The sequence below is a fragment of the Bos mutus genome, chromosome 18 (assembly GCF_027580195.1).
Source record: "Bos mutus isolate GX-2022 chromosome 18, NWIPB_WYAK_1.1, whole genome shotgun sequence".
Taxonomy (NCBI): domain Eukaryota; kingdom Metazoa; phylum Chordata; class Mammalia; order Artiodactyla; family Bovidae; genus Bos; species Bos mutus.
The window spans coordinates 40,168,115-40,191,489 of NC_091634.1; the positions used below are offsets into that span (position 1 = coordinate 40,168,115).

General features: G+C 45.1%; 1 protein-coding gene across 3 annotated transcripts in view; it reads right to left on the minus strand.

Annotated features, from left to right (window-relative positions):
* Nucleotides 1-221: 221 nt before the first annotated feature.
* The window catches only part of FTO (FTO alpha-ketoglutarate dependent dioxygenase), a 423,247-nt gene continuing 400,093 nt past the window's right edge, over nt 222-23,375 (minus strand). For all 3 annotated transcript variants that reach the window (XM_005890937.2, XM_070388423.1, XM_070388422.1), the window contains exon 9: nt 222-640. In XM_005890937.2, coding sequence (XP_005890999.1) covers nt 487-640 — 154 coding nt within the window. In that variant the 3' untranslated portion in view covers nt 222-486. The remainder of the gene's footprint in view (nt 641-23,375) is intronic.

Here is a 23,375-nt window from a genome sequence, read left to right on the forward strand (position 1 = left end):
TGTGTTGAGAAAATGGGCTAAACGTCTCTAAATTCGATCTTCTCCTCCATGACTGGAGAGATCCCCTGTAGGGACTCTGCAAAGGCTTGGGAAAGAGCAAAGTAGGTTAGGTTCTGCCAAAGGCCAGGTTCACCCTGGTCACTCCCCAGGCCTCAGGAGTGGAATAGCTTGCATTAAAAATCCAAGTGGGGAATAGTTTTTTGTTTTTTTTTTGGGGGGGGTATTATATTTTTGGGGTATTTTTAATTTAATACCAAATCACTATAACACTGTGTCATTTTCAAACATTTTAATCTTCATGGGTTCCACTCCCTAATTGTTCCCAACTGGAAACAATCTCCAAGGCCATTCTCTATCATCTCAACAGTTTCTACAATCTCAAGGCCAAGTCTACCCCATACCGCCCTTGCCTAAGCCCACGACAGGGTTGGAGAAGAGGAACTGAAAATAGCCTTTCCTCCTCCACCTGAGGACTGCGCTCTGCCTCTAGGGCCTGGTTTCCAGAAGCAGACCTCTGAGTTCAGAAACGATCTCTGTGAGATCAAATGGCAGAGGCATCGAAGGATCACCCTTTTCCCAGTACGGCCGGCATTCTGGCTTCTGATCAGCAGGTAAAGTTCGGGCAATTCGAGACTGGCACCTGGAAAAGTAAGAATAGGCAGTTAATTCCCAGGAAGAAAAGACTGCAAGACCCATACTCAGGCAACCTGGGGCAACCTTGGCAATCCACTGTGATGGTGGTGATGAGGAGGAAGGAAAAATGAGTTTGGGAGGCAGAAAGCAGGTGTGTTTTTAAGAAGGAAGAACTATTCTTGATGAGGCTGGAACTTCTTTATTTCAATTCCCAGATTTGTATTATCTCTCAAGAGCTTTGTAGAAGCCAATCATGGGGGGGAAATTCAGTTACTCTGCCTTTAAAATGGTGAATTATTTTTTCATTATCTCGACTGTTATTTAAAGTATGTGATTAAACCATTATCAGATTTAAATGTTTGTGGGATTTCCATGTATTACTAGATTACTGGGAAAGATTAAATTGAATTTACTGCATTAAAACATCCAAGAATAGATTAAACAATATTACAGACTGGGATTGACTTCGGAGATCCTGGAGATTTACAAGTGTCCCAGCTTGCTGTGCTCGGAAAAAGGCACTCCAAGGAGAGACCGATTTATAAGGATATATGCAAATAGAGGTTAATAATCATTTCCACTGATGAATAGGTGGGGAAAACTTCCACAAAATTAAATTAAGAGGCTAGCAAGAGTGACTCCCTAAGGAAAACACTTAAATCACGGTTTTTATTAAATGGATTATTCATCAATAGTAGAGAAATTAATTATCATATGCAACTAAATTATAGCCTCGGAGGAAAAAAGTTGGGGCCACATTGTCACACCTTGGCAGGCAGCTACCTCTCCAAGAGACCAGCTTACTGGAAATTGATCTGGGAAAACTCGGTGGCTTTGGCTTTATATATCCGAGAAATGAGGATCAGAGAGAAGAAAACACAGATTGCAATAAGAAACGAACAATTTCTCTGTTCTCTTGGAGTACGTGGCGGGGACAGTGCGTGCCCCCAAAAAGAATTACTCTTGAGTACATCTGGGAGAGTTGCCTGGTCCTCTCCCACGCCACCCCCACCTTCTCGGCCTACCCTCTAAATCAATTAAAAAAGTGGCCCTACCCATCCATCATGTGCCTTCCGTGTAGGACTAACTATGAAGAGATCAAAGAATGGACCATCCCGACCCTATTTCCAAGCCTTGATGGTTGAGAAGGCTCCTAACTAAAAGACATCTTCTCCTCTGGGGAATTATTAATGGTGAGGGGATCCCCATGGGAAAACATACTTCAACTTTACACCTATTTTCTCGGGTGGTTAATTGCTCCACCGGCATTCTGTGCACTCAATCCGTCGTACATTACACATAACATTCCAATATATCTTCGGCTCTCCGCATCGGGCCCTGATAATAGCGTCTGTTAACATGCACTAAGTACTATTATGTAGCACATCACTTCATAAATAATAAGATTAGCTGACCTCAGGGCCCCAAGAAGAGTAATGTGTTTAAATGTTCTCATTATTTATTTAAAACAAGAATTAAAGCAACAGAAGCTGCTTTTGACAATCCTCTTAGCATAAATATTAAACTGTTTGCACTGATAAGCCCACACAGCACCGAAGAACAGAGGCTGTTCTACAGACTACTTAATAATAATAGGTGTTTGAGACGCTGCCGCTCACTTCAGTTCTAGAGATATAGTCTCTAAATCACATGAAAGGGATGGGGGAGAAATTAATATTCAAGGGAAGCTGCGACTAATTACAAAGGAACTCTGCGAAGCTTTTTAAATTGCGCTGTCTCTCGGCCTCGGAATCAGAGAGTAAGGCTCAATTTACCAGAGAGGGAGAGTTATTCCAAATTGAGCACTTCCATCTCACGGCAGGGAAATGATCTCTGCACACATTATCCTGGTTGGCAGATTAAAGGGCTCTGATAAGTGCTGATCCACCTCGGCTGGTGTAAGGTTTGTCCAAAGTCAATAGAGATGCTTTTTCATCTGTCAAATGGGTTTGGCCCCCTCATTTTGAGAAAGTATTGGAAATATGAACACCTCCTGCAGACGTTTGCTGACACTGTATTGCACATGTCCAAAGCCCAGCCAGTTTTCTTCTGGGTGAAGTGGCTCTGATTTTTCTACTATTGTTCTTCTGATGGAAGGGCTGACTGACGTGGGGACTACCTCCTTCTCATGCTGGCCCTGAGAGGCTAGGAGCTGTGTATACTCACTGCCTCCCTCTGGACTAGAGACAGAACCCCTTGCTGGGGCTCTTTAGGGCCTTAATCTAGATCTTTCAAGATCACTGTTTTTAAATATTCATTTATTCATTTATTTGGCTGTGTTGGGTCTTGGTTGCAGCACTCAAGATCTTCACTGCGTCATGTGGGATATTTCACTGCAGGGCAAGGACCCTCTAGTTGTGGCCACGGGCTCCAGTAGTTTAGAGTTCATTAATTTAGGGTTTAGTTGCTCCGAGGCACGTGGGATCTTAGTTCCCTGACCAGAGAACAAACCTGCATCCTGTGCACTGGGCCACCAGGGAAGTCCCCTCAAGAGCCTTTAAAGAGCTTCCTTTAGGGACTTCCTGGTGGTCCAGTGGCTCAGACTCCACGCTCTCCATGCAGGGGACCCGAGTTCGACCCTTGGTCGGGGAACTAGATTCCACATGCCACACTAAGAGTTTGCAAGCCGCAAAACAAAAACATAACTCTTCCTTTAATGCTCAGCGCTCCTTGCCAGTTTGTCAGTGACCATGACTGGGCTCCGCAGAGGGCGTGCTGTTGAGGTCATGTATCCACCTACAAGAAGGACAGTCAGCTCTGACTCAAATCATACCGTCTGCTTCAACACCATGCCAGATACTGGGACTGAAAAAGAAAGGCTTGAGAATGACCTGAAGGCATATTTTCTTGTACTATGCTTAGTCATTCAGTTGCGTCTGACTCTTTGTGATCCCATGGACTGTAGTCCACCAGCCTCCTCTGTCCATGGGGATTCTCCAGGCAAGAATACTGGTGAGTTGCCACGTCCTCCTCCAGGCGATCTTCCTACCCAGGGATCAAACCCACGTCTCTCCCGTTTCAGGTGGATTCTTTACCGTCTGAGCCACCAGGGAAGCCCAAGAATACTGGAGCAGGTAGCTTATCCCTTCTCCAGGGCATCTTCCTGACCTAGGAATTGAACCAGGTCTCCTGCATTGCGGGTGGATTCTTTACCAGCTGAGCTCCCAGGGAAGCCCCTGCTCAAACCACGCATTCAGTCTCCCTCCCATCCTAATTTCCTAAGACAGGGAAGCACAGTGGTGAAGGTGTCCTCTGGACACGCGGCACCGCCGCTTCCCTGGGGCCTGACATCTTGAGTATCCTAAACTCACCAAACCTCAGTTGCTCACTTGTCACATGAGAATAATGATGACAACAATGATAGTACCTTACGTATGGGCTTGTTGTGAAAGTTATAGGGATTAACACATGTGAAGTTCTTAGCACACCGCCTGGCACATTATTACTAAATACTATGGGAGGCCTGGCGTGCTGTGATTCACGGGGTCGCAAAGAGTCAGACACGACTGAGCGACCAAACTGAACTGAACTGTCACTATTGTTACTTCTCCTGCCAGTAGTGAACTGGTGTCTCCAGTGACGACAGGAGATGCCAACGAGGGGGCTGCCTGTTGCTCCTCTGACCGTCCCCTCCCTTCAACGAAATGAGCAGGGTGGCCTCTGGATTGGCTCTTTGCGGGGGAAACTGGAGAGCCAGAGCAACTCTTTCTGGCTTGAATCAGATGAAGCCTGAGGCTGAATCCGAGCACAATGTGACATTCCAGGATGCCAAGGCTTATGTATGCAAGCTGCTGCAACTCTCCAGTGACAGGCTAAACTACTGAGACGCAGAAAAGACATAGCGGTTGCTCCTGAAGACCCAGAATTCTTAATAGGCACTGGCGTTGGACTACTTCAGTGGCAGCTATTTCAGGCTGACTTGGCATTTCCAGGAAACGAAGTTGGATGGTTTCTCAGCGTGCATACTCTGTGGTTCTCACGAAATCAAGGGGCCCTGAGTTCTCTTAAGCAATGATTTAGGAATCCTTACAGTGGTGGACATTGGCTGTCTGGTGTCTATTCCCATCTTTGCCACAAAGAAGATTCTAATTTTCCTATGGGGAATTTGTCCCGTCCCTATGCTTGGCCATGTGGTTTGAGTGGAATTGGTTCCATCTCTTACAGACATGACTTCCCTGGTGGCTCAGAGAGTAAAAGCGTCTGCCTACAACTCAGGAGACCCGGGTTTGATCCCTGGGTTGGGAAGATCCCCTGGAGAAGGAAATGGCAACCCGGTCCAGTACTCTTGCCCTGAAAATCCCATGGACGGAGGAGCCTGGTAGGCTACCGTCCATGGGGTCGAGAAGAGTCAGACACCACTGAGCGACTTCAGTTTCTTTTCTTACAGACAGAGGAGAGAAGCTAAATAGTAAGAAACTCAAGCTAAACAGCAAAAAACTCAGCTCAACAGTAAGAAAGTTACAGTTTCCCCTTTCCACCTTGTACTCTCTACTCCTATCCTTAAGAAAAAAATCCTCTTTTGAATGCTTTGGATTAACAAATAAACTTAGATCTACTTAGAAAAGAAAGAAAGTGATGTCGCTCAGTTGTGTCTGACTCTTTGCGACCCCGTGGACTGTAGCCCATCAGGATCCTCCATCTAAGGGATTTTTCAGGCAAGAATACTGGAGTGGGTTGCCATTTCCTTCTCCAGGGGATCTTCCCGACCTGTGTCTCCTGCACTGCGGGCAGATTCTTTACCATCTGAGCCACCAGGGAAGCCTTGGTGGCTTTCATTTTCACTTAGAAAACCCTGCTCCTTTTATGGAGCATTGCCAGGGGAGCAGAGGAAAATGACATATACATCATCTCTCTCCCTCCGAAAATCACGTTATTTCAATTCAAAGGACTCTATAAGCCACCCTCAAAACTCCTGCTACTGAGGAAGAGTTCTCCCTGAATGACCTAGTGACGAAACAGGAAGCAGCTGAAAGGTGTCCCGTTGGCTGGTCTGTGAGCCGACTGTCCAGAGGTCCCCTCCTCGTCCCCGCCCACAGGTGTAACTCATGCAGGGCCCCACTGCTCGCTGATTTCCCCCAGGGCTACACTTCCATCTGGATCATCAGGACGGCAGCTACATTAGGGAGCACTGGTCACCATGCTGAAATTAACCACTTTAGCTAAAGTGTGTGTTAATTATGGGTATGCAAGCAGTCAATAAAAGGTTAATGCAAGAGTCAGAGGATAAATTTCTTCCCTTATTGCATCACTTCACAGACTAAATGACTAACATTATACTTTGTGTTTTTAATCAATAGGTTTTACAGTAATGTGCTGGCCATTGATTTTAAGAAAACATGTACGGTCTTCCTCCTCGTCCTTAAATTTTGCGACAAATAAAGAAGGACAGGTAACATTTCCATTAAGTATGCTTGATGAAATGACAAGATTTTGGGACAAATGGCTCCTGCTAAAAGATGGACTGGGATAAAGCAAGCATAAAAAAAAAAAAAAAGAAAGAAAGAAGTACCAGAAACTAGAACTTAATGGATTAAATATTACCAAGCACAGGCCTTGAGGAGACAAGGAAAACAAACTCCTAAGAGAGAATTCTTTAATGTGAAAGAAGAGAGTAACTCCTGATAAAGTAAGTACATTCTGCATGTTGTTTGAGCATCCTGAAGAATCTTAACCCGCAGCACTGATTTCACAATAACCTGAGAGAGGAAGAGGTTGGCATTTGAACCATGTTTCACAAGAGAGCTGCCTCATGCAAGGTTAATTCAGTGGCAGGTGGGAGAGCAGGGGATGGGCAGACCTGGGACATTTGGTAGGCTACCCTTTCTACCATGTTCCATCTTTCTCATGGATTCCCATTTGGACCAAAATGGGCCCTATCCCCTGATTCCTTGGCTATTCCTGCCAAATTCTGGTATTCAGGAGATTCCAAACCATTTCAGGGGAACGAAAGGAGCAAAATGTTTTCGTCATGTTTCTACAAAAATAATTACAGCAAATGAACTGATAAAACTTTCTTCTCTTCATTCCAATGACTTTGAGGTTCTCAGAGCATAAGTATCTTTTGTCTATAGATGTAAAAGATACACCTTCATCTTCTGACAGAGCTTTCTTTTCTTTTGGCTGTGCTTTGTGGCATGTGGGATCTTAGTTCCCCAAACAGGAATCGAACGCATGCTCCCTGCGGTGGGAGTGTGAAGTATTTACCACTGGGCCACCAGAAAAGTCCCACTCCTTTATCTTTTAAGAGCCTAAACTACTTCTAATTATACAGTTATCCGCGGGTATAGACAGTCACCCCCAGGTATATAGAGTCATCCCCCAGTATTTTTGGGGAATTGATTCCAGAATCCCCTGCTTGGGTACCAAAATCCATGGATGCTCATATCCCTTTCAGCTGGCCCTCTGTATCCTCAGGTTATGTATCCAGATACAGAGGTCTGACTGTATATTTATTTATTAAAAATCCATGTATCAGGGAATCTTCTTAGTTCAAATCTATTCAAGGGTCAACTGTATTCCTGGGGTGACCCTGAGAAAAATTTCTTGACCTCTTAGTTTCCTCAACTGCCGTGTGAAGTCTGTGTTTCCCTGCTTCACTGGACTAGGTGAAGATAAAAATTAAACAATGTACATAAAGTCCTTTAAAATATGTAGACTGCTGCACAAATGTTGAATTACACCTCCATAGTCTGTTCCAACTTCCCAGGTGGCTCAGCGGTACAGAATCTGCCTGCCAAGAAGGAGACACAGGTTTGATCCCTGCGTTGGGAAGATCCCCTGGATAATGAAACAGCAACCCACTCCAGTATACTTGCCTGGCAAATGCCATGGACAGAGGAGCCTAGCAGGCTACAGTCCATGGGGTTGCAAAAGAGTTGGACACGACTTAGCGACTAAACAACAGTAACAGCCCTTTCCAATGTGATACAAGTTCTATTTTTAAAATACAGCTCAGGCAACATTGGCTGGGAGGCCTGTAACGCTTTAAAATGTGTGGGAAAAAAATGAATAAACTATGTGTATCCAGACAATGAAACATATTGTAGCCGTTAAAAAGAAAGCATTAAAAAAAAAAAAAAAAGCTAGTGTGAAAGACATCACACTTTTAAAGACTAGAACAATTTGGACTCACAGCGTCATCAGAAAATAACCAAGGACTAAAAAAAGTACACTCTTCTCCAAGTCCGAGTTTTTTCCTGGAATTTTCATTCATGCTGAGGAGCTGACCGTCCTTCTGATTCACATCAAACAGAAGCCTTTTTCAGGATATTGGCCACATCAGAATATATTCATTCCCTCAAACAGTGTCAACCAGCACCAAAGTTGAAGAGGCTTCACTCAAGTAGAAAATCCTGACGTGTCACATCAAATCGATTAATACATTTAACCTGCAAAACCCAACTGCCAGGACCAGCGTGCAAAAAGTAGGAAATAACAATGTAAAGGAGTAATAATTTCTTCAGTGGCTTCTACGCTTTGGATGGAGCTCAGATCAATCCGGGACCTTGACTGCTCTCTGTTCTTAGTCTCCCCAGGCCCAGTAGAATAGAAACATCTCGCCAGGCAGAGTAATCCCAGTGTTTAAAGACAAGCAGTACTTTACGTGTGGGCTTCCTTGGTGGCTCAGTGGTAAAGAATCCGCCTGCAATGTGGAAGATGCGGGTTCAATCCTTGGGTGAGAATCCCAGGGACGGGGGAGCCTGGTGGGCTGCCGTCTATGGAGTCACACAGACATGACTGAAGCGACTTAGCAGCAGCAGCAGCAGGAAGATCCCCTGGAGGAGGAAATGGCAACCCACTCCAGTATTCTTGCCTGGAGAATCCCATGGATGGAGCCTGGCGGGCTACAGTCCATGGGGTTGTGAAGAGTCAGACATGACCTAGTGAGTAAACAACAACAACTCTGATCCTATACTATTCTCTCATTGGGAGGGGATGGGAATAACCCAAGCAAAGCCCAGCTGCTGTAAATATTAACAGCTGTTTCCCACACTTGTTTGGAACTCAAACATTACATTTTCTATGTTAACAGTGGTTCTCATAGTTCCTAATTCTTCACCTCAACACCAGTATTACCTATAATTTCTCTGAAATATAATATTAATATATTAAGTAGCCCAGTAACCATAAATAGCAGGGTGTCAAGAGTTCCAACCTGGGATCCAAAAAGAAATTTCCTTTGACCAGGGTTTCCGGTCCACCTGGTGTATGGAACCAAGGCTTTGTCCCACTCTGGATCACTGAAAGAGCCCATGTGACCTGTGGCAAAGGCTCCACCAAAGAAGAGCAGCACTGGGGTGAGGGATACGGTGCTCAGATAGTACCTCCAAGAGGTCAGGAGAGGAAAAGGCAAGGTCCCAAGAACTCTTGCTGGTATAAAAATCAGGGATGCTTTGTGGCAATGGAGTGGCTTGCTGAGCCATTTAATAGGCCTTAAAGGCATCTCTGTTCTTTCTTTCAGGGCCCAGGAGGACGGCACATGCTTTTCCCTTCTACAGTACAATCTGCTGCCTCCTCTAGGGCTTCCTCCCAACCCACACGACTACACTGTGTAATCCTGCCATCTCCTTACCCATCTGCCCTTACGAGGTTTTTCAGAGATTCTGTTGCTATGGGAGATCCTATAAAGAATTTCTATTTCATGCTTCTGCTTCCCTGATGACATCTCCTCTCAGAACAAAGGAATAGTAATAATAGTAATAGAAACATTAAACATAGCCAGTCATATACACTGGGCTTCCCTGGTGGCTCAGATGGTAAAGAATCTGCCTGCAGTGTGGGAGATGTGGGTTCGATCCCTGGGTCGGGAAGATCGCCTGGAGAAGGGAACGGCAAAGAGTCGGACATGACTGAGCGACTAACACACACACAATCATATACACTAAGCATCAGGCACTGTGAAAAGTGAAAGTGAGAGTCACTCAGTTGTGTCCGACTCTTTGCGACCCAATGGACTCTACAGTCCATGGAATTCTCCAGGCCAGAATACTGGAGCAGATAGCCGTTCCCTTCTTCAGGGGATCTTCCCGACCCAGGGATCGAACCCACATCTCCCACACTGCAGGCAGATTCTTTACGATCTGAGCCACCAGGGAAGCCCAGACACTGTATAAGTCTTCTCATTAAATGCATGTTCTTGAACAGAAGTGGAGGTACAGAAGATCAACTAACTTTTCCAAGCTTTCACAGCTCAAGAAAGGACAGAGTCGGGATTTGGCAAAATTGTCTGATTCCTAATCTCCAGTTCTTTGTAATATTCCAAAATATAGACATCAAAAGAATAATTTTGGATCCTGGTTTTAAAAAGTTTCCTGAAGGCACCTGGCCCCAAGCTAGACTCCCTAGAGGAAGGTCCTGTTGATGTGAATTTCTGCATGTGACTCTTCAGACTTCGCCAGTCTGCAAAAACACACATCATCTTAACCTGCCACGAAGGACCACAAAAATGCTGAAGGTCATATGTGGGGCGGGGAGGGGACACAAGGGTTTCTTTGGGTCCATAGAGAACTCACATTAAATTCATCTCCATTTCAGAGGATACCAGACTTAGCATTGGTTCCTGTAGACCTGCAGCTTGGCCCCCTAAGCAGGCAACTGGTGACTTCTCAGGGTCCAGCACAGAGAACAGGCCTCCTGGACTCCTTCCCCTTACTCCAGGGACTCCGGCAGGCTCGTGGAACCACTTAATATGTGAGACTGCTTGGCCCACCACTGGGGTGTAAGCCCAGGAGGCGGAGGGTAGAAAACAATTTTATCCCCAGCTTCATTTGTCGGCTTGTCAGTTACATAATGAGAGTGATGAATGGGCTACCTTGACAGCTGAACGTTTAGGAGCTGCTGACCTTTGATCTCTGGTCACATGATAGGGTCATCTGAAACTGGCATGACTTCTACCTGGCTGAGGGTAACAATATAAAGGTCAAATCGGCTGGACGATTATATGAATCAGGTCTGAGGCAGCTTGGTTAGGAGTTTTAAGAGAGGCCGGGTTGGGTTCCCCAGCACACAAAGCTATGGAACCACTGCAGAACTGTGCTCAACAAAAGATATACAATTTCAAAGCAGTCTAGAGTAACTTTCCTTGCAAGGGAATAGAATGAACTCATTATTTTTAAAGGGCAACAATGAAAACAAACACTTTGGAAGAAAATATATTCTGCCAGTGATTCTGCCATTGGGAGGGAAAGCATACAGCCCTATGACTTAATGAGTGATATTAATGCTATACCTGCAACATGGCAGAAGGTCTGATTTGATGCAATTACTGGAACAAAATCCCCACAGGGTAGTATCAAGCCCTCCTTTCAGCCATAGAATACGGTCTCTCCTCCATCCTCTGTCAGCACCGTACCCCACAAAAGGCCATGATTGACAAAAGATAACCCTTTCCAAATTTCACGACTTCCCCCGTTGCCTGAAACTTAAGTAAAGTTTGCATGGGACAGTCTCAAACTTCAGAAAGCTCCCAGAATAACTTACGATCAGAAATTCAAGACAGCTGTGATTTTCAGATGCACTGTAACATTTAAAAAAAAATGTTTCTTCTTGCAAACCTGAAGATTTTTGCTTTTTGACTATTCGGTTAAATTCCATTTACTTAGAATCAGATAATAGCCGTCACAGAGAAAATGAATATAGTTATGAAAATGAAAGCTAAGGGGTCAAAGCCGTTGATTTTCAGGATCTAGAAACTTCAAAACCCATGGAAGCAGCAGACATTACAGAGGAATCTGGTTTACATCAAGAGCTTATTTCCTACAAAGGATTTTTCCCTGCAAAGTCAAAGACCGACAGACAGACGGCCACTGCCACATAACCCGCTCATACTCTTGAGAGATGAGCAAAGCAAAGGACAATGGCTTACAGCATAAAAGGCCAGCTGTTCTGACTCTGGAATGCTCATTTGAGTTGTAAGCTGTGAAATAAATTTGAGTTGATGGTTCTCCCATCTGCTCACCTGTCAGTCTCTTTCCACTGGGCTGCTGTTCTTAGAAATACTTGCGAGTAACCTGCTTAATTGGTTTTTGGAGGCCGAGAAGCATCTCCCAAGTTTATTTTAACCTTATACCGAACGTGAGGCTAACTGGGCCTTTGTTCCTCTTCTCTCCTTTAAGAACATTCGTTAATAGGTCGAGAGCACTCACACAGAAAACTCGGTGGAGCCCCAAACCAACAGTGGGCAGGGGAAGGCTGTCCAAATGTGGAGTGAGAAAATGGCGGGCTGAAACAGAGTGCCAATTGATGAAGGATATCCCATGGACAGGGGAGCCCGGCGGGCTAGAGTCCATGGGGTCAGAAAGTGTCGGACATGCCTGAGTGACTAACACACACACATCCCAGTCTTTTGATGAATCTATGCTCTGCACCCATTTAAGAGCTGAGTCCTGGTGCTTCCTGGTGGTCCAGTGGTTAAAGATTTGGCCTTCCAATGCAGAGGGTGCAGGTTCTATCCTTGGTTGGGGAGCTAAGATCCCACATACCTTACACCCCAAAAAATAAAATATAAGACAGGAGCAAAACAAATTCAATAAAGAATTAAAAAAAACAAAAACGGAGTCCAAGTCAAAATTCTTACAATGGTCCTTAAGTCCCTACATGACCTACCCCTTCCCCACCCCTACTCCTGGTCTCTCCTTCCATTTGTCCCATTATTCACTTTGATCCAGTCCTACTGGCTTATTTCTTCTTCCTTCAACAGGCAAAGAACACTCTCAGGTATTTAAATCTGCTGTTTCTTCAGCTTTGAAAACTCTTTCCCTAAAATATCCATGTGGCTCGTTCCCCTGTTCCTTCAGGTCATCGATTAAACATAATCCAATGACCAAGGCCTTCCTAGATTGCCCTACGGAAGACAGCAGCTTCTCCCCTTCCTCCATATCCAACCCCATGCTCCCCTCTCCCCGTCTTCTTTTCCTGCCCCATTTTTTGCTCCACAACACTTGATACCGTGTGTGTATGTGTGTATGTGTGTGTGTGTGTGTAAGCTCTCTGAAGGCAGGAATTTCTGTTTTACTCATTGCTGTATCCTCCAAGCCTAAAGCAGAGTTTGGCACATTGTAGCTACAATAAATGGGCTTTCCCAGGCAGCTCAGTGGTAAACAATCCACCTGCTAATGCAGGAGATGCAGGAGATGCGGGTTTGATTCCTGGGTTGGGAATAGACCCTGGAGGAGGAAAGGGCAGCCACAGTAAATAGGGTTGGGACGCACAGATGATGGAAAGCAACTTGCATCGTGGGAACTTCCAAGTGTACAAAGATGAACTCATCTCTCTGTGAGAGCACCCATTTTATGATGAAGACAGTAAAAGTACAAGGCACAATCAGAGGAGGAATAATGAGAATATCTTATTACCCACGGACAAGGAGGATGAGAGGGTAGGACAAAATATTGGTCTGGAAATTCAAGACCCAGCTCTACCACTAACCTATCCTGAGACCGTGGGCAAAACCTTGACTTTCTGGCCACTGGTACTCAGATCTGTAAAATGAAGGGCTGGGTTAGACAATCCCTAAGGTTCTTCCCATCTTTAAAAAAATTGGGATTTGATATAAAAATCTATTTAACGATATTTACTTTATTTATTTATTTTTGGTGGTGGCGGGTCTTAGTTGCAGCATGCAGGACCTTCGTTGCGGCACGCGGACTTCTCTTGAATTGTAGCTCTTGGGCTCAGAAGTTGCGGCATGCGGGCTTAGCTGCCTACATGGCATGTGGGATCTTAGACTCAAACCTGTGTCCCCTGCATTGGAAGGTGGATTCTCAACCACTGGATCACCAGGGAAGTCTGCCCCTATATATAAATACTATGGTTTACCTCCACGTACCTTATCTCAAGTGACTGTCACTACTAGGATAGGGTCCGGTTGGAGACTGGAGAGAGATGGACGTGGAGGCCTTGCACTAGGGCAGTCACATGGCTGTAAGTCATGCAGCTGGGACTGAAATTTAGGTGATTTGCTAGCTCAGCATTTTTCCAGGAAACCTCACTTCTACTGGTGGAATTGGAAGTACTACCGCTCACTGTTACTCTGATTCAGAAACTATTTTTGCCAGCAAATTCTCATTCCCTCGAGGTAACACATGTGTATCACAGCCTCCACTGGACACGATTCTACTCTAGCCCAAGAACCCACGGATTCTCTAAGCTGCCATTTCAAGATTAGAGATAATAAACAGCTCCCGCCACCTACGGGTGTTTTATGACAGGAATAAAACTATACTTCAGTGGAGCTCTTCAGTAGAAGGGTAAGAAGTCCAAGCAGCTGTAGCATCAGGATTGCTATGCGAACAAGGCCCCAAACTCCAAAGACGTCAGAAATGTCCTCATCTTGAAGCCAAAGCAAACCTGCGTTTTATACCCCTAGGAACGGAATGATGTTTCTGCAGCTAATGTTTAGAAATTAAAATTGCTTTTACCCACATAAATAGCTATGCTCCTGGGTTCAGTTATCAAAAAGGAGGAAAACTCAATAAACTATAATGGTAAAGAATTCAAAAGTATAGATATATACATATGCTGTTGTTTAGTCAGTCGGTCATATCTGACTGTAGCCACCAGGCTCCTCTGTCTATGGGTTTCTCCAGGCAAGTGGGTAGTCTTTCCCTTCTCCAGGGGATCTTCCCAACCCAGGGACCGAACCTAAGTCTCCTACGTCTCCTGAATTGGTAGGCAGATTCTTCATCACCGAGCCACTGGGGAATCTTTACACACGTATGTATATATAACTGAATCAGTTTGCTGTACACCTAAAACTAATATAATATTCTAAATCAACTATACTTCAATTTTAAAAAAAGATGACAACTCAGTGTAGCTTACTAAATGCCTGCCTACTGACCTACTGATCAAGACAGGATTGGGGCAGAAGGGGTTTGGTTAGTGCTCTGTGTGTGTGCCTGAGTTCATTCATTCATTCAACAAACATTTACTAGGTACAAGGATCTAGTGGAGTAGGAAATGACAACCCACTCCAGTGTTCTTGCCTGGAAAATTCCATGGACAGAAGAGCCTGGCAGGCTACAGTCCATGGGGTCGCAAGAGTTGGACACGACTGAGTGATGTTCACTTCACAAGGATCTAGAGATACAGTAATGAACTAGACAAAGTTCCAGGTCTCATGGAGGTACCTATTCTACTGAAGGAAGATGGAATAAGCACATGTATTAGTTATAAGGGGCTTCCCAGGTGGCTCAGTGGTAAAGAATCTGCCTGCCAAGCAGGACACACAGGAAATGCTGGTTCAGTCCCTGACTTGGGAAGATCCCCTGGAGGAGGAAATGGCAACCCACTCCAGTATTCTTGCCTGGAAAGGGCCCGTTGGCAGAGGAGCCTGGAGGGCTACAGTCCATAGGGTTTCAAGGAGTCAGACCCGACTGAGCGATTCAGCAACAGCAGTATTAGTTATAAACTGCATCTAGCTGCCAGCAAGAGGGATTAGAAATTAACAGTGGCTAAAGAAGAGGGAAGCTTGTTTTTGCTTTTTCATGGAAGGTCACACGACAGCAATCCACAGACATCCAGGACTTGGGCTGCTCCATCTATCTTTTTGCTCTGCCATTCTTAGCTGATGGCTGCCATCTTTGAGCTCACCTTTAAGGTCCAGGTGCCTAGCCACTGTATCTGGTATCCCAAACAGGAGCAGGAAGGCGAGAGGGGTAAAATACACCTTTACCTCCTCCTTCTAAGGAAGACAGCCAACCAACCTCCACCTCTAGCTCACAGACTAGAACTCAGTCCCTGGGCTACAGAAGAGGCTGGGAAGTGCTGGGTTTTAACTGGATGTGCCACCTTCTTTGCTCCATCAGGACTGGGATTCTACAAACTTACGGTTGCCAGGGAGGAAGGGATAGTTAGGGACTTCGGGATCGACACGTATACACTGTTATATTTAAAATGGTTAACCAACAAAGGCCTACTCTATAGCATAGCTCAATGTCATGTGGCAGCCTGGATGGGAGGGGAGTTTGGGGGAGAATGGATACATGCATATGTATGGCTGGTCCCTGTGCTGTCCTCCTGAATCTATTACAACATTGGTAATTAGCTATACTCCAAAATAAAATAAAAAGCTTTTTTTAAAAAACAAAACAAAACAAAAAACCTGGGATTCTATACTCAGGAACAAGGAAAGAAAGGGGACAGGATGAGAAACTAGTATTCTCTGCCACACGAGGTCAGTGAATAGACATTAAGGTAATTTCTGCTAGAGATAAATGCTCTGGAGCAAATCAAACAGGAAATGAGTAAGACAGCGAATGAGAGATGGGGGAATGGTTCTGCCTGGAGTGGGAGGAGTAGGCATCTCCCCCAGGGGAAAGAGATTTTAGGTGACCGTGAGTCAAGCATGGTCAAGAGAAACAGCAAGGAGGCTGAAGGAGGGTGACCAAGGAACGCAGGTGGCGGGGTCAGAGAGGACCAGGGCCTTGGCAGCCATTGTACAGACTGATTGTATTCTAAGTGAGGTGGGAAAGCCCTGGGGGGCTTAAGAAGGAAGTGACAGGATCCAGTCTCATCCTCTGCAGAAAACTTTCTTCTTTAGGAAGTGGGTGGTCATTTCAGGAGAAGAAACTTCTACACTCAACCTACCCTCGGTGTTGAGTTGACGAAGTGAAGTATTCTCCTGAAATCTCTTTCCTGGCCTGATGGGCCCTCCCCAGGCTGGCTGAGAGGGAGGGGAAGCACTGAACCTGACCACCCCCATCGCTTTGACGCTGTGACGCTTTGTTCCCGTCTGCGCTGGAAGAGAAAAGGAGAGCCTCCCAGCATTCCAAAGTTCACTGGAAGTGTATCTTTTGAATGCAACTCATCCAATTTTCGCTTTTCTTTTCCTTCCGGGGGGTTGTGGATTCAGGCTGAGGAAGAAGTGTAATCTTAGATGCTGGGAGCCACAGAAGACTAAGATGGGCTCTGAGTTAGTGTGGGGGTTCCCTCTAAAATGACAGTTTGAAAGCAGTTTTTTTTTTTTTTATAATTGCACTTCAGTAGAAAGCGGACCAAATTCTGAAACCGTTCAAGCCGAAGCTTCTGCTGGGCTGCCGGTGTTGCCACCCATGGACAAAAGCCCGTGAGCGCCTTGGCGAGGAAGGATGAGTTGCCCAGAGACTGCCTTAGGGGCTGCGCGTGGCCTCCAAACTGCAGGTTAACTCGGCGGGTTGATTCATTAATCATCACAGCCACCAGGTTCCCATCCGAGCATCTCCAAGGAGCAAGCAGGCAGAGAGACCGGCCATTATCTATTTATTACTTACAGCCTTGTAGGGTCTCGCCTTCCGCAGGCTGGTGCAAAGCCTTCTACGCTGTGGCTTTGAAAGCTTGGGTCTGCAGTTCCCTTACTCTCTGGGGTGGTGGTGGGGGGCAATGTGTTCTCCCCACATGGGTGTTGGCTAGTGGGGTGACCTTGGCAAGGGCACGAAGACAGCATTTTCTCATCTGTCAAGGCGAGACAGCCACTGAGCCCCGGAGTTTCGCCTGGTAAATACTCACACATGGGCCAAATACCGGCCACCTCATCTCAGAGCCCCCTTGGCACCGGAAGAAGAAGGCTTTTTTCCACCAGGGAAAAATGAATGAGGCCGTGTCCTTGCCTGGTACAAGTGAGAGATGCGGGTGGAGGCGGGGGTGGAAGACCAGAGCATTTCTTTGCAGGAAAGACACCCTTGGGTCTTCGCCGTGCATCCCAGGCGCTTTCTCATTTGCCAAAATCCAGAAGGTCACAGGGAATCAAAGGACGACTCTGCTTGTGCAGAATGTCATTATAGAGGAGGCTGGGAACGAGAGGCCTGTTACAAGTCACCTCTCCAGCTCCCGCGAACAGGCCGATTAGTGGAGAGGTTCGGCTCCTGACTGAGCGCGACAGGAGCAGGGTCAGCGGGGAATGGGCCAGGGCGCAGCGGTGAGTCAGGCTGGCACAGCAAGGGCCTGATTAGCGGCTGTCACCTCCTGCCCCCGTGCCTGGCCTGCCAGCGAGCCAGGCTTCTCAGCCGACTGCTAAGTTAGAATTTCACACTTTTTGGAAGAACGGTTCTGCAGTAGAGACCACCTGGGAGTTGGCACAGACTAGCCGACTGAGGGGCCATTATGCTTTCTCCGCATCACCCCCCAGCTGCTAGGGGAGCTCGGTGAGATGGAAGGAGCTTGCTGTTCCTAATTTAAATTGCTCTTTCTAGCTGGAGACGGACTGGCCCAGGTCCTAGTGCCCATCAGCACCCACTAGTAAGTTACGAGGCTGGGGTCATCTGTGTAATTGCTATTGGCAGGTGGCCTGCCCACGTGGTACGGGAGCACAGGTTTTAGGACAGCCTCCTCACTGCACAACAGTTCTTGCTCTGGCCTCTAATCCAGACCAGAAAGTGTACCATTCATTCATTTTTTTCCCCCTAGTGTACAGAGAAAAAAAGGAAAGGCATTTAAAAACGCAACTGCTTCTAAGGATGAGATGATTTTAAGTCACCTCTTGGACGGATCACGTTGTTTCCTTGATGGAGCGGAGGGACATGTGAACTCCGCCTTCCCTGGGGTGCGAGGAAGGGGGATTCTCTGGAGCGCGATTTTACCTTCGTAACAGTTTCACCCAGGGCTGACCACATGAGCAGCCTTCTGGGAGAGATCCGTCCAGGAGGCCAGCAAATACAGACTAGCAGCAATTTAATTGGTTCCAAGTTAATGTCCTTTTCCACTTGGTCTCGTGTAAGCACCTGGGAGTTATGGCCACTAACTTAAAATGATTTATAAAGTTCTGTCCCAGGAGAAGGTCTCTGGACAGGCAGCCAGTGAGGCTCTGAATTATGCCTCCATAGTGGGTAGAGTATGAGGATAAAGGAACAGGCTCGGCTGTAAAGAATCTCTTGGAAGAGGGAGGGGAGTCTCATGTTTCAGCAGGGTAATTTTTGACAGTCGTGGCTCTTTTAGGTTTCAGATTTGACACAACCTCTATTCTTAGGAGCTCATCTTAGCTTATATCCTTCTCAGTTGGAAGCTGAGGTTAACAGACTTGCTCAGCTCATCTGTGGCAGAGTTGAGCTTCCCTGATGGCTCAGATGGTAAAGAATCTGCTTGCAATGCCAGAGAGAGGGTTCCATCCCTGGGTCAGGAAGATCTGGAGAAGGGAATGGCTACCCACTCCATCCACTCCAGTATTCTTGCTTGGAGAATCCCATGGACAGAGGAGCCTGGCAGGCTACATTCCGGGGGGTTGCAAAGAGTCAGACACAACTGAGTGACTAATACTTTTCACTTTAGGAGACTAAGGATCTGGTCTGAGGACCCCTAGTTCACCGTGGGTTTGCATGCTTCTTCTTTTTTAAAGTTATAGCTGTTAAGAGCTGACATTATTTGAGGGTCTACTTTGTGCCTCATCGGCATTCTAAGTGCTTTATTCATTTAATCCTAATCACCCTATGATGTTATGATTTTGTTTTTAAAGTATTTACTTACTTATATATTTATTTATTTGTGTGCCAGGTCTTGGCTGCAGCACTCGGGATCTTCAGCTTTGGTTGCAGCATGTGGAATCCTTAGTTGTGGCACGTGAGATCTAGCTCCCTGATCAGGGATCGAACTTGGGCCCTCTGCACTGGGAACTTGGAGTCTTAGCCACTGGTGCTTAGCCACAGGACCAGGTTAGTCCTGAGGTTATGATTTTTATCCCCAGCCTACAGATGGGAACACTGAGGCACTGAGTGGTGACGTCATTTGCCCAAGGTCACAGAGATTATAACTGACGTGACCAAGATATGAGCCCAGGTGATCTGGCCCCACAGCCATACTCCAAACTACCCTATCATGTTATTGAAACAGTGCACAGCCACAAGTTTTAAATCTAATGATACAGAAGAGTGTATACAATGAAAAAAGCAGGAGTTCCCCACTCTAATCCATCTCAGCCCTGGATTTGTTTCCAACAGTGGTTACCTGGTGTATCTCTCACCAATATGTACCACACTCCTATTCCTTGATCCTTCAACTTCAGATATAATCCTTTGTCTTCCTGCAGTGTGACATTAGGGTTTGACTCTCCTTATCCTGTGCATGTGAGACTGGTGTTCCAGGATTTACCCATATTCCGAGGCTCAGTTGGCCCTCTCTGTCATCTGCTTTAAACAGTAGATTGCAGCATGGGTGACATGAGAACAATTGTTTTAAAAAGCCTGGAAGCTTCTGCTTTTGTGCACTTGGGTATCTTGAACCTCACTGCAAGAAGTCTGGGTATCTGCAGGAGACCACACAGAAAGGCCACGTGGAAAGATGGAGGCTGAGTGATCCCAGAGTCCCCAGCTGAACTCAGACTTTCTGCTCCAGCTGCTGCCTGACTACAGTCCAGGTGAGAGACCCTCAGTGGGGCCAGTAGAAGAGCCTTCTATCCAGATGAGTCAACGCACAGAAGACCAGGGTCTTATATGAGAATTAGTAACTGTGATTGAGGGCTTCTCTGGTGGCTCAGAGGGCAAAGAACCCGCCTGCCAGTGGAGACACGGTTTGAGCCCTGGGTCAGGAAGATTCCCTCTTGGAGAAGGAAATGGCAACCCACTTCAGTAGTCCTGCCTGGGAAATCCCATGGACAGAGGAGCTTGGTGGGCTACAGTCCATGGGGTCGAAAAAGAGTCAGATACAACTTAGCGACTAGACAACAGCAGCAACTGGGTTGTTGCAAGCTGCTACGTTTTAGAGTGATTCGCTGCGAAGCAAGCCACTGCAATAGAGTTTCTCTGTAGTTTTAGTTCCTCAATTGTATACCTTTGGAACTTTAGATGATATGCTTAAGTTCTACATCTGGTTCCATTCACTTTTCTTACTGTGTTAAAAAATATATAATGTACAATTTGCCTTTTTACCTACTTTTAAGCATATAACTCAGTGGTATTCGTTGCATTCACAATGTTGTACAAGAATCACCAGTATCTGCTTCTAAAATTTTCTCACCAGCACCTCGAACAGAAATTCATCATGCAATTCCCCATTCCCTCTTGCTGCAGTACCGGTAACCTCTACTTGACTTTCTGTCTCTCTGAGTTTGTCTATTTTAGATAGTTCGTATAAGTGGAATCATATATTCGTCCTTTTGTGTCTGGTTTATTTCAGTTGGCATGTGTTTTTGAGGTCTGTACAGGTTATAGCATGTGACAGAACTTTGTTCCCTTTTATGGCTGAATAGTATTCCATTTCATGTATATAACATGCATGGTTTACTCACTCATCTGCTCGTGGATGCTTGGATTGCTTCCACCTTTTAGCTATTGTGAAAAATGTTATGAAGTATCTGCTTGAATCCCTGTTTTCAATTCTTTTGAATTTATACCTAGGAATGGACTTGCTGGGTCACATAGATGCTAATTCATTTAACTTTTTCAGGAACCACCAAATTATTTTCCAAAGGCATTGTGTGGTTTTACATTTCTACCAGCAATGTATGAGGGTTCTAATTTCTCCACATCCTTGCTAACACTTGCTATTTTGTTATTTTTAAAAAATTATTATAGCTCTCTTAGTAGGTGTGAAGTAGTCTCACACTGTGGTTTTAATTTACATTTCCCTAATGATTAATGGTCATAAGCATCTCTTCATGGACTTACTAGATATTTGTATATCTTCTTTGGAAAAATATCTAATCAATTCCTTTGCCCGTTTTTTAATTGGGTTGTTTGTCTCTTAGTTCTTGAATTTTAGGAGTTTTTTATAGTCTGGATAGTAAACTTCTATCAGATACATGATTTGCAAGATTTTTTCCTCTATTTTGTAGGTTATCTTTTCACTTTCTTGATAGTGTTCTTTGACACACAAAAGTTTTTCATTTTTGATGAATTTATCTATTTTTTCTTAGGTTCCACTAACTTTTGGCAGAATCTCTCAACTTCCCCTTTTATAAGATAAGGATAAGAGTGCCCAGTATAGAATGAGAGATGGGGCCAGTTAACAGCCTAAACAGAGTTGCAGGAATAAGACATACCTAATGTTTCATGAGAAGGCAATGGCACCCCACTCCAGTACTCTTGCCTGGAAAATCCATGGATGGAGGAGCCTGGTAGGCTGCAGTCCACGGGATCGCTAAGAGTCAGAAACGACTGAGCGACTTCACTTTCACTTTTCACTTTCATGCATTGGAGAAGGAAACAGCAACCCACTCTAGTGTTCTTGCCTGGAGAATCCCAGGGATGGGGGAGCCTGATGGGCTGCCGTCTATGGGGTCGCACAGAGTCGGACACGACTGAAGCGATTTAGCAGCAGCAGCAATGTTTCATGAACTCTGGTGGAAGGATCTTTTCCATCTGTGTGTCATTCTTAAGTCAGTTGTTGGTTTTCAGCAAAGCTAAACAGTACCTGACAAGATTGTTAACCCTAAACCTAACAGTAGTTAATGTGAATTATTTAAAAAATAAGAATCTTTACACCCACTCAGATTGGAAGTTTTCAATCTGCACTTCCACAAATGTATAGAATCTGACTGTGTACCTGCCTTATTTCTTCCATTAACCCAGAGGGAGCTGATGAGCATCTCTGCACCTATCCGATTCTAGCTAGCCCAGAAGAATGACAGTATCTGATATCCCTAGTAAACATTTTCAAGGAACTTACCCCTCAAACCTTCCGGCCAAAGATTTTAGTCCTTTAAAAGAACTTCCTGCCATCTTCCATTAGATTTGTAAGAGACTGAGGTATGGTTATTAACACCATACACATACGTGTATCCTAATTGGCAAGTCATCCTTTACATAATCATAGACACCTCTTTATAGCATGAGTGTTGGTGAACAAGGCAAATAGAGAACCCAGTACCACGGAGGAGAATTTCCCAGGATGCAACTGCAGCTCAGGGCGCACAGTCTGACCTTCAGTATAACTCAATCTGCATAACAGCAAACTCACCACAATGATAGTCTCCTTGAATAATAGCTCTACTTGGGCATTTCTTACAGCTGATTATCATTTTCCCCCTATTGAAAACATTTAATTCACTGCCATCTGGAATGTCTATTTATGTGTGGGGCGCGTATGATACCAAATGTCTCATAATTGTTTTGGTCCTTCCCATCAGAAAGGAGACTTAGATTGGTAGAAGACATTAAAAAAGTATGGGGTCAGGTCAGTATAAACATTCTCAAAACTGTATTTGCAAAAGCCAGCATTGCTGTTAAGACAATTACATGTGCTCTATCTTGGTCCTAAACATTTAATGGTGTTTTGCAGAACTGCTTATAATTTGAAAAACTGGAAACAGCCTAAATGTCCATTATCATGGGACTAATACTGAACGATGGTATATACAACCTATGGACATCTCTGCAACAATTAAATAGATTTATATCATACGTTCTAACATAGGGAGATTCCTAAATCTAGGTATGTTTGTTATCGAGTAACAAAAGCAAGCTGGGTATTGACTGGCAGAACCAATGGTGGTTTGTCATGACCGTTTAGGTAAAACAAAGAAAACATATTTGTCTGAAGTACATCTACAGGTCTATAAATGCACAGAAAAATATTTGGAAGGGTGAGAAGGTCTGAGATTTAGGGGTAGTGCTCAAAAAGTACTTGATGAAGTTTTAATGGTGAAAAAACCAAAATACCTTAGAGTTAGGGACGCGAATCAGCTGTTAAAGAATATAAGCAGCTTCAGTTCTCACTTCTGTTCTATCAGCCAGAATTCTGGAAACTCAGCAAGAAGTAAATTCTTGGTTTAGTCAATATAGGAATTTGAAGTCAACCAGGTAAAACAACTCCTTTGCATCTTAAAGGAGAATTTACCT